Source organism: Bos mutus, chromosome 11 (genome assembly GCF_027580195.1).
Source record: "Bos mutus isolate GX-2022 chromosome 11, NWIPB_WYAK_1.1, whole genome shotgun sequence".
Lineage (NCBI taxonomy): Eukaryota > Metazoa > Chordata > Mammalia > Artiodactyla > Bovidae > Bos > Bos mutus.
The window spans coordinates 56,594,122-56,609,116 of record NC_091627.1 but is presented as its reverse complement, the minus strand read 5'-3'; the positions used below and the strand labels follow the sequence as shown (position 1 = coordinate 56,609,116).

The window sequence follows — 14,995 nt, the reverse complement described above, 5'->3', positions numbered from 1 at the left end:
GGTCTATTTTACTTAGTAAGTCTCTCTATCCAAGTTTTCTGAATTATGTGAAAAATAATTGAGGTTTCAATCCATCAGCCATACTGCCTTTGGGCTTTCCTGTCTCCCACATGCTGAAACATATTCTTAACTCTGGGAAGGGTTCTATTCTCATCTCTTTGCATCCTAGACATTTTCTTGAAGAGGGGAAGCAGGGAGGTGTTGAATGACTAGCAGAAGGGCACACAGGAAGGGCAGTGGCCTGGAAAATTGTTTCCCTACTCACTCTCCGGTGAATGGACACTGATTCCCACCTCCCCACCTTGGCTGACCAAACCCTGACACAACCCTGCACAGGCCCAGTGGGCTCCATGGATTCACTCGGGGAGCGCCCTGAGGCCAATCATGTCACAGAGTTCAACCACGAACATATGTTACCTTGACCGAATTTTGAAGGACTGTCACAGGAAATGTATTACTAGGCATGGAACTTAAAAAAAGTCGAAATGTGTCCTTGATAACAACATCTGTTTAAAACAAAGACAAAAAGGAAAATGCTTAACTCAGTAATATTTTTCTATAAGAAATAATTATTATAGGATAGAAAAAGATAAGCTCTGTTTAAGGACTAGTTTATCTTTTTAAAATATTTGATGTTGTAAAATGTTTAGAATGGAGGTGAGGGGACTCCTTCTAGAAGCTCTTCACCCAGGTGAGCCTGGCAGTCTGGATGTTGGCACAGTCGAATAAAGAAATTAAGAACTTGTTCTATTTTTTTAAAAATTATTAATTATTTTGACTGTGCTGGGTCTTCATTGCTGTGCATGGACTTTCTCTAGTTGCAGCGAGTAGGGGCTACTCTCTGGCTGTGGTGTTCAGGCTCTAAAGCTCAAAGGCTTCAATCGTTGTGGTGCACAGGTCCAGTTGCCATGAGGTATGTGGAATCTTCCCAGACCAGGGATCCAACTTGTGTCCCCTGCATTGGCAGGCAGACTCTTAACCACTGGACCACCAGGGAAGTCCAGGAATGTTAATTTTCAATTCTTGATAGAAATGTTAAGGATCATTCCTCTGAAATTGGTAGTTTTGCAAACAAAAAAAAGGACAGTTACAATCTTTATGCTTGTGAAGTTGTTTTAATTTTTGTTTGTTGTTAGCCATTCAACGTAGGGAAAATTCCATGAAAATGGTCAGAAAGCGTTATGGAGAATAAAGGAATGTGTTCCTTCTTCAGAGAAGAAGCAAAGGGAACTCAGTGAGCAGGGAAATGGAGAGACCTCACAGGCAGCATCAAGAAGTCAATATGCTTCCTTTTTGAGTTGTGGACAGAGAACCTAAGAAAAAACAAGCTGCATTCCAGTTTCAAAAGGCCAGAGCAGAAGTGGGAAAACCACTGTTCCTGTCACAGGAAGACACAAGCATCATCCAAGGAGGCCTTTCTCGGCATTGGTCTCTAAGCACAGGTGACGGAGTTCCTCTGGCATGCTCCCCCTCCCTCCTTAGGGGGAGTCCCCAGGCAGTAGCTGTTCCTTTTACCTGGAATGCTCTTCCTTTAGACTCCCCGACTTTTCTCAAGTGTTGGTCAAATGCCAACTTCTCAAAGAGGTCTACCCAGACCACCCCATTTAAAACTTCTCTCCACCCTTCCTCCTTCCTCCCATTCCACCCCGACCTTCCTGTTCCTCCTCACTTTACTTTTAATTTTTCCCAAAGCACTGACCACATTCTATCATACCATATACATTACTTATTTGTTATGTGGTTTGTTTATGTGGTTTGTCTGTCTCTACTCACTAGCATGTAAGCTTGAGGAGGGCAGATGACTGTAGTTGCTTTGTTCACCAACATGCCCTAAGTAGCTAGAACAGTGTGTGGTACACAGTAGGTTCTCAAATATTTATTAAATGAATGGCTGCAGATTAAAGCTGTATTTATACTTCTTGGTTTAGTAATCTAAACTAATGAGCTACATTAAATAGCCAAGATTAAGTTAGTTCTAGTATTGTTCTAGTAAAGTTAGTCCACTTTTTGGTTCAAGGGAAGAACCCAAACAAACTTTTTGACCAACTCAATGCAATTCCAGAGCAACATTAAAGTTGTTTCTATGGTAAAAAATTTTAGTAATCATGTATGGATATGAGAGTTGGACCATAAAGAAAGCTGAGCACCAAAGAATTGATGCTTTTGAACTGTGGTGTTGGAGAAGAGTCTTGAGAGTCCCTTGGACTGCAATGACATCAAACCAGTCAATCGTAAAGGAAATCAGTCTTGAATATTCATTGGAAGGACTGATGCTAAAGCTGAAGCTCCCATACTTTGACCACCTGGTGTGAAGAACTGACTCATTAGAAAAGACCCTGATACTGGGAAAGATTGAAGGCAGGAGGAGAAGGGGACGACAGAGGATGAGATGGCTGGATGGCGTCACCGACTTGAAAGACATGATTTGAGCAAGCTCTGGGAGTTGGTGATGGACAGGGAAGCCTGGCGTGCTGCAGTCCATGGGATGGCAAAGAGTTGGACACTACTGAGCGACTGAACTGACTGACTGATTAGCATAGAAGTCAGATATCATAAAATCTTAGGGCTAATGATTTCATTAACTAACCCTCCCCCACCGCCCCCCCCCACACAAACTGAAGAGTGAAAAAGGCCAGGTTTAGAGAAGCATCTTAAAAATCATTTTTTTCTCTCATGACTGCAAAAGCATCAAGGATCTTAACATTTATAGACATCATAGAAGTTCAGAACTGGAATAGAATAGAAATCATCTTAGTATGGGACTTCTAGCAATGGGGCTGTGTAGTCACTTTATTTCTGAGGAAGCAGAGGCCCAGAGACGAGGTGTGATATATATAGTCAGGCAGTGGTGGGGGCCAAACTCTACTCAGGTCTTAGAATTTCAAGTCCAGAGGCTTTTTCCCTCTTTCTCTCTTTTTTTCTTTCATTTACCTTCTCTTTTCAACTTCTTACCTGAATGTAATTGTTAAAAATATTTATTTATTTATTTGGCTGCTCCTGGTCTTAGTTGTGGCCTGTGGGATCTAGTTCCCTGACCAGGGATCTAACCTGGGCCCCCTGCATTGGGAGCATGGAGTCTCAGCCCCTGGACCACCAGGGAAGTCCCTCCCTGAATGTATTTTATTTTATACTGGTTTAGGTTAAACCTTAGAACCCAAGTGGTTATGTTAGTAAACAGTTGTAACAAGGACCAGAAGAGGATTTTTCTGTCCACTTAAGCTCTTAAACTTCATCAACAACTTTTCTGGCTTCCGTGGCCCATCCAGCCTCTTTGCAGGTCTGGCAAGGTCATTGTGAAGGTGAATGACTGGTCTTTATTCAGAAGGCTCCCATAGTACCTCTGCAGCAAACTGCTTTTTAGATGCCTTCTTTAGCATTTTTTCTTAATCATAATCCTAATCATCAGGATAAGGAACCTGATGATTCAAGTAGAAAACACCATATCATTTTTCTTTACTTATTTAAATAGAAGTAAGTCACAGACCCCACAGGAAGCAAGCCATTTCTTGTTCGTATTGCGAAGAGTGGAAAGAGTGGGGATTCTGGGTGGCAGATGCTACAGACTCTGTCCTTGATGGAAGGAGTCTGTAGAAGGCAGGGCATGGGGCAATCAGGGAGTGAGGGATCTTTGGGGAAGGCTGCTAAGCCCTGTTGGTGGCTTGGTGACCAGTGCAGGCTGGCTGCTCTGTAAAGGAGAAGTGCCAGGAGCAGGAGCTCTGCCCCTGGCAAAGGTCATGAGGAAGGAGGCTGGGCATACGCAAAGAAGGGATCGAGCCTCAGGAGTCCCCTTGGAAATTCTCGAGCATCTACCCCCAAAACCAGAGTCTGCCTACTTTCTGCTTTGTGCTCTGACCTACACCTCTGACTTTATGGGGGGCTGTCCCCCCACTACCTCTCTCTGAAAAAAAAGAGTTAACTTACAGCTCCAGTTAATAAAGTTCCTGGGTGTGATAGTGTTTCAACCTACAAACTCCTTTGGAAGTCCTCTCTAGCCTGCCTGAATAGGTTTTTCCGGCCACATGTGATTGCTCAGAGCCTCCAAACTGTGAGAGGCATGAGATGTTCTAAACTGTCTGAATACAGATTCCTTTGAGCAGTTAAAAGATTGATTAGAAATTGTATTGGTGAAGGGTTGAATTTTCACTTGTTGGGCCAATGTTTGCTGCTAAGTCTCCATATCCCTTACCTGCTGGGTCCCTGGCAGTGTATTGATTAATATAATTGGTGTAAGTAGTAGCTTTAATGTTTGTAACCTTGGACCCTTGAGTTAATTTTTTTCTTGTTATAGCCCACCACACCTTTGCCCTGTAGGAATGCAACTTTATCTAATGCTTTTGGAGGGTGGCGCCTGACTAGTCACCTTTAGAGAAAAATAAGTTTTCTGAAGAAAGGGTCTTAAAATGTTAACAGGCCTCCAGGCCAGAAGATGATGCAAATCACCTAAACTTTTGCATATGATAAGTTTGCAGAGAGAAAGCCTGGCTTACTGCATGACTCTGCCCCTTCCCCCATTATCCTCTATGCGTAACTTAAGGTATAAAAACTGCTTTGAAAAATAAAGTGCGGGCCTTGTTCACTGGGCCTTGTTCCGGAAATGTCATTCTTTCTCTCACCTTCTGGCTGAATTATTCAGCTTCTTTTTTTCTGAATTTCCTCACTGAGCTCTCCTTATTATTCAGCCTCTTTTCTCCACTGAATTTCCTCACTGAGCTATCCTTATTTAACCACTCTTTATATCCTTAATTAACGTTTGATTAAGCAATTGTTTCCTGATCGCCGATGCCGTCTCCCCTTTGAATTCCCTGGATCCACCGGGGCTGGACCCTGGCAGAGAAGGTCTTCATTTTAACAGGCAACAATAAGGAAAGTCATCTGCATAGTTCTCACCTTTCTAGAAAGCCCTCTGTCAGGACACAAAGGAAGACACCAGAGAAAAGGCCCTGGATATCCCAGGCAGGCAGTTCTCTTCCATGACCTCCTGGGACAGTGAGGAAGTTTGCCCCACACAGCTTATTACCTATCATACAGCTCCTAAGGTTTCAATTATTTTTATACTACTGAATAAAAATGAGTCAATTGCAACTCCACATCTTCTCTCTTTGCAGCCCATTATACTTACTCCAGTGGGAAAGAAGGCAGTGATAGTATAGTTAGTGGTGGCAAGTATGACTTATGTTGGGCACACCCGTGGGGGTGTATGTGTCTATGAGACACATGTGAAAGTTAATTGTCATGTGGGTTATAGAGGATAAAAAGTGCTAAAACACCACCATGAGAACTGGTGTTAACTTGAACTCTGTTCCTGAACTCTCATTCTGTAGTGAAAAATATAATTTTCTTCTTTTGTCCCAAGTCTGTTTTCTATTTCTTTTTTTATTAATATCATGCCTAGATGTTATTTATTTTGAATTCAAATGGTCTCCCATAGAAGGTAACATGCAACAAAAAGACCCAGTTCAATTTGTAGTCTGAACATTTTTATTTGAATCTGGGTCGTGTAACCTAACTAACCCTTCTAGATTTCAAATCTTTCCTTTTAATATAGGATAAACAATGCCAATAATAATTGTTATAAGGATTGGATTCAACAAGAAAGGCCACATAAAAATGGTATTATTATATAAATGTTATATGCTCAACATACTTGAATCTGTGAAGGTTTTAATTAGCTCCTCCATTGCCAACATCCAAGAAACAGCAAGGTGGCAGTTTTGCAGAAACACCCAGTTTCCTGATTTCATTGCATCTTTGATCATTCTTTCAGCAATAGGTCCTTGTCCTTGTCCCAGTGAAATTGACTGCACCCTGAATTCAAAAACAACAATGAAATGCTGTTTCTTATTACTTTTAAGTAATGCAACTATTAAGAAATGTAAATATGGTAGGCTTCTAGAATATGCATACATTTCAAATTCTCATTCTGATAGATGTAAAAATAATTTTTCTTATTTTCTTGTTTTTTTTACTATAACACACAAAAGTGCATAAGACAAATATAGTTGTGTATTCAAATATACAAATAAAAGTGCATAGAGGAAATAAACATCTGTGCTTGAGAAGAGAACTTCCCTAACACCCCAGAGACATCTCTCCTATCTCCTTTCTATTCCAATCATTTCTCTTCCTCCATCCCAAAGGTATCCTTTGTCCTGACTTCTAATGCTATAGGTCAGTTTTTTTAAAAGCTTTTGAAAACCCAAAGTCTAACATATATACAGGACTTCCCTGGTGGCTTAGATGGTAAAGTGTCTGTCTACAATGCAGGAGACCTGGGTTCAATCTCTGGGTTGGGAAGATCCCCTGGAGAAGGAAATGGCAATCCACTCCAGGACTATTGCCTGGAAAATCCCATTGACAGAGGAGCCTGGTAGGCTACAGTCCATGGGGTCGCAACATATATACAAAAGTACACGAATCATTAGTGTTTAGCTTGATGATTTCTCTCAAAGAGAATGTACAGAAGAACCACCACCCAGGGCAAAAACAAAAAGAGAACATTACTAGTACCCTGTCAATTAGTATCCTCCCTTTGTCTCAAAGGCAATTATTTTGAATTCTAACACCATAGATTAATTTTGCTTGTTTTTGAATTTATATAAATGGAATCATAAAGTGTATATTATATTTGGTCTATTTCAATCAACATTATTTCTTCAGATTAATTAATATTACTGGGTGTCAATTTCATAATATTCTACTGTATGATTATATCACAGTTTATTTATCCATTCTGCTCTTGCTGGACTTTTGAGTTACTTCTGGTTCTTGGCTATTACAAATAATGCTGCAATAGCCATTCTCACAGACGTCTCTTGGGATACATGTGTACTCCATTTTGTTGTGTATCTTCTTAGGAATGGAACTGCTGTTTGACAGAGTATGTGTATGCTTAATTTTTTTATAATATCAAACTGTTTTTCAGAGTGATGCCATCATTCCACACTTGTACCAGCAATGGGTGAGAGTACTTATTTTTCCACAACTTTGCTAACACCTGATAGATATATAATGGTATCTCATTGAGATTTTAAATTATTTCCCATTTTCATAGGTTTATTTATTGGACATTTAGATATTTGCTTTTATATTCTTCTCTCCCCTTTTTTCCTACTGGTTCACCTGTCTTTTTTCTTATTGATTTCTAAGGGTTCTTTACATTGGATATAAACTCTTTGTTATTATTATTTTTTAAATTGTTTTCATAGTTTTGCCTTTTCCAGAATGTCATATACTTGGAACCATCCAGTATATATAGCCTTTTCAGATTGGCCTCTATCACTTAGTAATATGCATTTAAAGTTCTTGCATGTCTTTTCATAGCTTGATAGGCTCATTTGTTTTTAGCACTGAATAGTATCCATTGCAGGCTTCCCGGGTAGCTCAGCTGGTAAAGAATACAACTGCAATGTAGTAGACCCTGGTTCAAATCCTGGGTCAGAAAGTTCACCCGGAGAAGGGATAGGCTACCCACTCTTGTATTCTTGGGCTTCCCTGGTGGCTCAGATGGTAAAGAATCCACCTGCAATGCAGGAGACTTGGGTTCAATTCCTGGGTTGGGATGAGCCCCTGGAGGAGGGCATGGCAACCCACTCCAGTACTCTTGCTTGGAGAATCCCCATGGACAGAGGAGCCTGGCGGGCTATAGTCTATGAGGTAGCAGAGTTGGACTTGACTGAGTGCAACTAAGCACAGAAAGCAAAGCACAAAAAAAAAAAAAAAAGAAAAGAAAAGCAAAGCACAATATCCATTATATGGATATACCACAGTTTATTCATCCACTCATCTACTGAAGGACATCTTGGTTGCTTCCAAGTTTTGACAATTATGAATAAAACTGCTATGCATTTAATGTAGGCTCTAGTATAATGTAGATTCTTGGGTGAACATAAAGTTCTTAACTCCTTTGGGTAAAAGCCAGATGGCTGATCATATGAAGCATGAAAATGTCTTCCAAAGTGGCTGTACCATTTTGTATTCTCACCAACAATGAATGAGAGTTTCTGTTGCTAGTATGCATTAATGCAATCTATTTTAAGTCCAGTAACCTTGCTAAATCCACTAAAAATTAAGATACATTTTATCAGAGTAGAAGAATGTCCTATTTCTGTTTTTCTCTTTTTAAGACATGATTTCCAGATTCTTGGTTTATTAGGACATTTCCCACCATGAATTCATGTTGAATTTTAACAGATGCTTTTTCTGCATATGTTGAATTAATAGTTTTCTTCTTTAAGGATATTTTGCCATTACTCTTTCAATGTGGTGAATTAAATTAATTTATTTTCAGTATTTTAATGCTTATATTACTGAAATAAGCCCAGAATTCTGGGAAGGTTTTTAATAATGAATTCAATTAAAAAATTATTGAACTATTTAGATATTCTAATTATTCTTATTAGTTTTTTAAAGGTGTGCTTTTGGAGGAATTTTCTTGTTTATCAACATTTTCAAATTCATTGGCAAAGTTTTCTTTTTAAGTAATATGCTTTTATGATTATTTTAATGTCTGCAGGTCTATAGTGATATTCCTCTTACTCATTCATGATATAGGTTTTTTGAATTTCTCTGTTTCTTTCTCTCTGTATTAGCAGTTTCAACAGAGATTTATATTTTATTAAATTTTTCAAAAAAGCAACTTCTGTTCTTTTAGATCTTGTTTATTGAATGAATGTTTTCTGTCACTAGTTTCTGCTCTTAGCTTATTATTTTTTCCTTCTATTAGAGTTTAACAACTAAGTTTTAGATTGCCTAATTTTTCTTAGTGGGAATATCAGCCTGAGTTCTTAGTCTGACATTTCTGGAACCAGAAGTCATTACATATGTATAAATTTACACTAAGTGTCTTATTACTAAATCCCCCTGGTTTTTGATAGGTTATATTGTTTTTGTCATTGTCCATTTATTGGACAATTTCCAGTATGATTTCTCTTTAACAAACAAGCTGTTCAGAAGAACATTTTTTTGCTTTCCAAATATTAAAAAAATTAACTTTTAAGATTTCTAAGACTTATTGTGGTCAGGGAATAAGTTTTATTCTTTTTGAAATACCTATCTCTTAGAAAATCATTAATTTTATAAATGCTGCATATGTATTTGAAGATCTTGCATTTGTTTTATTTGTTGAGTATAAAGATTAAGGTTCTTCATTTCACTATTAATTTCATCAGCCAAGTATTTTACCTTTATAACACTTTTATAACCTTTATAACAAAAGTTATAAAGTTAATATAAGTATCTATGTACCCATACCCAGCTTCAGAAGTCAAACATATGATCTGAGCTTGCATTATGCCCCTCCCTGTTCACTTTTCTTATTATCCAAGCTTCACCTTCTACAAGGTCACTGCTCTCCTGGACTTGGTATAACTTTTGTACTTCTCTTTATACTATTATTGCAAAAATGTGAACTCATAAGCAGTATATAATATATATCTGTTTAATAATTTTATATGATTTATCAAATTTCTCCAATATTATATAATTTTTGTGCAACTTAATTTATTTTGCCCAATATTAGTTTGTGTGACCCATCCATATTAATAAACATAATCCTAATTTATTTATTTTTATGGCTATAGTGTATTCAATTATATGAATATGCCACAATTTATATAGTTTTTTAAGATGGACATTTTGGTTGTTTCCAGGTTTTTTTTGTTGTTGCTATTATAAACATGTTTCTCCGAATGTTCTTTGCCCATCCATGACTGACTTTGAACATGCAAATTCATTAGTAAGTTGTTGGGATATGGGGAATGCTTTCTGCAACTCTGATATACTGCTAATTACTCTTCAAAATGATTTTAACTAATTTTTCACTCCCACTTGTAATATGAATATTTCTATAGCTCCCTATCTTTGGCACGATTTTGCTAATTTGATGAGTATGAAATATCTTCTTAATGGTTTTAACTTATTGTTTCCTAATTACTAGTGAGGTTGGACTGGGTCACACGGCACCCAGACATTAAGTCAAACATCATTCTGAATGAGTCTGTGGGGATGTTTCTGGGTGAGATTAATATTTGAATCAGCAGACTGAGTAAAGCAGATTTTCCTCCTTAATGTAGATGGGGCCCACCCAGTCAAGTGAAGACTTGAACAGCAGACAAATGAACAGACTGACTTTTCTTGGGTCTTGAGTCTGCTGGCTTTCAGATTGGGACTTGTATTATTATTACTTCTGGTTTTCAGACCTTTGGACTTGGACTAGAATTACACATTGATGTAGATTTTGAGATTAGCCTCCATAATCCTGGCAAATATCTCATTTTATGTATTTTATATATATATATATATATATACACCCATATACACACATATATAGCATAATATAGTCAAGGCTATGGTTTTTCCAGCAGTCATGTACAGGTGTGAGAGTTGGACCATAAAGAAGGCTGAGTGCCAAAGAACTGATGCTTTTGAACCGGGTGCTGGAGAAGACTCTTGAGAGTCCCTTGGACTGCAAGGAGAGCAAACCAGCCAACCCTAAACGAAATCAACCCTGAATATTCATTGGAAGGACTGATGCTGAAGCTGAAGCTCCAATATTTGGCCACCCTAAGCGAAGAGCTGACTCATTGGAAAAGACCCTGATGCTGGGAAAGATTGAGGGCAGGAGGAGAAGGGGATAGCAGAGGATGAAATGTTTGGATGACATCATTGACTGAATAGATATGAGTCTGAGCAAACTCCAGGAGATAATGAAGGACACAGAAGCCTGGCATGCTGCAGTCCATGGGGTTGCAAAGAGTTGGACATGATGGAACAACTGAACAACAACAACAATAGGGTAATATATATATGTTATTTGCACAATATATATAATTTGTATTACATGTGTGTGTTGGGTGTTTTGCTTCAGTCTTTGAACTTCAAAGAACAGATGGAATTCATTGTCTTGTAATCTCCATGCAATGGCCTGTCGGAGCTGGAGATTACCTCCTATAGATATGAGACCCCTACTCTCCCCTGCTATCCCGTGGTCTTATGTACTTTCCTACCCATCAGAACACCATCTTGGGGAAGACTTGGGAAAGAAGGAGTCAGGAAGACTGAGTTTTTGTGAGAAAGGAGTCAAAACAGCTTACTCTGGAGAGATTTACATCTGAAGAAAATATAATATTTAATTATTTTAACTTATTTAGGTCAGGAGAAAGAAGAGATTAATAATACAACCTAAAGAGCTATGGGATTTTTTTGTACATTTGAGCATAAGGCGTAAACTACAGTCCTTTTATAGTTACATTAAAATAATGTCTGAAATAGCAAATGTTTTAATTATTATTTCATTAATCATGCTTCAATATTTAAACAATCTCCCCTTTGCTCAAATGAAGTTTACATCTGCTTGTATGAATTTACTACCACTTTAATCACATGCATAGCTAACTATTACGTATTTTAACTTATTTAGTAAGGGATACCTGAATTAGGAATTCACATTTCACAGAGGGAAGGAAAAAAAAAGGCAAAGTTTAACTAGGCGATGTTCATATGAATGATTAAAACTGAACAATGTGACCTTACCTTTCTGAATATCCACTCTCCCGGGCAAACCTCTGAAATGCACCCATGGGATCTGAGCCTGTGCTTAAGATAAATACCAGGGGAGTGTTGTATGACATGTCTTGATACAGAGTGGGGAGGTCCACAGGTGGTGTCTCTATAAAGGCTTTCCCAAGATTTTCTATGACAAAGTCTGTAAGGGCAAAAACCACCTGAAAGTTGAAAGAAAAAACATTAAAGGCTACTGGATGAGGATCCATTTCAACATAGTATCAGAAGCTCTACCCAGAGCCATTAGGCAAGACAAAGAAGTAAGGCATCCAAATCAGAAAAGAAGAATTAAAATTGTCCTTATTTGCAGATGATATGATCTTATAGAGTCAACCCTCGAACAACATGTTTGACCCAAGATATGGGTTCATTTTCATTTTTATGCATCTGAATATCCAATTTGCCCAACACAATTTATTGAAGAGACTATGCTTTCCCATTCTGTTTGCTGTAGTGGCTATGCCAATTTACATTCCTGCTTACACCACTCATAAAAATGAACTCAAAATGAATTAAAAATTTAAATATAAGACTCCAAACCATAAAACTCCTAGAAGAAAACAGAGGGGAAAGGCTCCTTGACGTAGCTTTGGCAATGAGATTTTGGATATGACACCAAAAGCAAATAATGAAAGCAAAAATAAACACGTGGGACTATACAAAATAAAAAAGCTCCTGTGCAGCAAAAGAACCAACCAACAAAATAGGGAGACAACCTATGGAATGGGAGAAGGTATCTTTGAGCCATACATCTAATAAGGTGTTAAAATCCAAAAATATATAAGAGATTCATGCAACTCGATAGCAAAAAAAATTCCAAACAATCAAATTAAAAAACAGGCAGAAGATCTGAATAGGAACTTTTCCAGAAAAGACATATATCTGTCTGCTTAGATCATTAATCATCAGGGAAATGTAAATCAAAATCACAATGAGATATCATTTCATACCTGTTAAAGTGACTATTATCAAAGAGACAAGGAATAAATGTTGGTGAGGATCTGGAGAAAAGGGAGCCCTGAGGCATTGTTGCTAGGAATGTAAATTGATGTCTCCACTATGAAAAACAGTATTTATATTTTGCAAAAAATTAAAACCAGAACTACCATATGATCCAGCACTCACAATTCTGGGTATTTATCTTAAGAAAATGAAAGCAATAACTTGAAAAAAATACATGCACTGCTGTCTTCACTGCAGCACTATTTACAATAGCCAGGACATGAAAACAACCTGTGTCTATCAATGGATAAATAAAGAAAGAAAATGTGATACATACATATATAAGAATATTATTCAGTCATAAAAAAGAATGAACTCTTGCCATTTGCAACAACACAAATGGACCTTGAGGGCATTATACTAAGTGGAATAAGTCAGACAGAAAAAAACAAACATATTATCTTTCATATGTGGAATCTTAAAAATAGCAACAACAAGGCAAAATACTCTTTGACATAAATCACAGCAATATCTTTTTTGACCCAACTCCTGGAAATAAAAACAAAAATAAACAATTGGGACCTAATTAAACTTAAAAGCTTTTGCACAGCAAAGGAAACTATAAACAAAATGAAAAGACAATCCTCAGAATGGGAGAAAATAATTGCAAGTGAAACAATTGACAAAAGACTAATTTCCAAAATATACAAGCAGCTCAATATCAGAAAAACAAACAATCCAATCAAAAAGTGATTGAAAGACCTGAACAGGCATTTCTCCAAAGAAGACACACAAATGGTCAACAAACATATGACAAGATGCTCAATATCACTCATTATTAGAGAAATGCAAATCAAAACTACAATGAGGTATCACCTTACGTGGGTCAGAATGGCCACCAACAAAAAATCTACAAAAAAATAAATGCTGGAGAAGATGAGGAGAAAAGTGAACCCTGTCGGACTGTCGGTGGGGATGTAAATTGATACAGCCACTAAGAACAGTATGTAGATTCCTTAAAAAACCAGGAATAGAACTACCACATGACCCAAGAATCCCAGCACTGGGATTGAGATGGGGATGAGAAAACCATCATTCAAAAAGATACATGCACCACAGTATTCACTGAGGTACTATTTACAATAGCCAGGACATGGAAGCAACCTAGATATCTATAAACAGATGAATGGATAAAGAAGTAGTGGTACATATATACACAGAATATTATTCAGACATAAAAAGGAATGCATTTGTTAGTTAGTTCTAGGAGTTGAATGAACCTAGAGCCTGTTACACAGCATGAAATAAATCAGAAAAAGAAAAATAAATATAGCATATTAACACATATATATGGAATCTAGAAAGATGGTACTGATGAACCTATTTGCAGGGCAGGAATAGAGATGCAGACACAGAGAACAGACTTGTGGACAATGAGGGGAAGGAGAGGGTTGGATGAACTGAGAAATAGCATTGAATCATATACATTGCCATGTGTAAAATGGATAGCTAATGGGAGACTGCTATATATCACAGAGAGCTCAACACTGTTCTGTGACAACCCAGAGGAGTGGGATGGGATGGGGGTAGGAGGGAACTTCTGCAGGGGAGACATATGTGTACTTATGCCTGAGTTGTGTTGCTGTGTGGCAGAAGCCAATACAACACTGTAAAACAATTAACCTCCAATTAAAAATAAATTTAAAAAATAGCAACAACAACAATAAACTTCTGGATACAGAGAACACACCTTTGTTTGCCAGAGAGCAGAAAATGGATGCAGAGGGTGAAAAGGTAAAAATAAAAATTAAATGTAAAAAATAAATGTGTGTGTGTGTGTGTAAGAGAGAACACACTTCATTTCCCAAGATTGAGATTCTTAACTAGAATTACATAATCATACATGGAAGAGCATTTGTGTATTTTCTAAGAAGGCTTGCAACTTTCATCATATTCTTCAAAGGGTCCAAGAGACAAAAAAAAACAAACAAACAAACAAACAAACCTCTCAACATTGTAAATCAACCATACTCCAATAAAAATTAATTAAAAACAAACAAACAAAAATCCTTGTCCTCAGGCTGACCTGATTTCATGACTGGGAGGGGTAGGAAATAATTTTCTATCAAGCCCCTTTGCTCCTCCCCTCTCCAAGCCTAGGTGGTGCCTGAGGGGGAGTGACTCTGCCCACTTCTGGTGCAGGGCTCGACTCCATTTCTCATTCTATTTATTTCTTTTTTGTTTCCATGAGCAATCACTCTAACCACAGCTTCAAGTCCTGGCTCTCAGCTCTTCCTGGTCCTTCTCCTCTGGAACCCTCTTCCTTCTCCCAACTGGTCTGCCCTTGAGTTTCTGCTAGGCTTCCCCACCCAGGGGCACTGTTTCAGGTCTCCCTGCTGCTGCCCGACACCCTCCAGTCTGCCCCACAGGTTGTTGGTATGACACAGGAAATGACTTATATGAGAAGTTGAGACTATCACCTCTTTGAAGAGGT

The 14,995-nt window shown here is 37.9% G+C and overlaps 1 protein-coding gene across 3 annotated transcripts in view; it reads right to left on the bottom strand.

The window, feature by feature from the left end:
• DNAH6 (dynein axonemal heavy chain 6) overlaps positions 1-14,995 on the bottom strand; it is a 271,508-nt gene that overhangs the window by 34,164 nt on the left and 222,349 nt on the right. For 2 of the 3 annotated variants that reach the window (XM_070379404.1, XM_070379406.1), the window contains exons 64-66: positions 11,530-11,720; positions 5,645-5,805; positions 418-506 (exon numbers count right to left, since the gene is read on the bottom strand). In XM_070379404.1, the coding sequence (XP_070235505.1) occupies positions 418-506; positions 5,645-5,805; positions 11,530-11,720 (441 nt within the window). The remainder of the gene's footprint in view (positions 1-417; positions 507-5,644; positions 5,806-11,529; positions 11,721-14,995) is intronic. The other variant, XM_070379405.1, reaches the window with a different exon arrangement.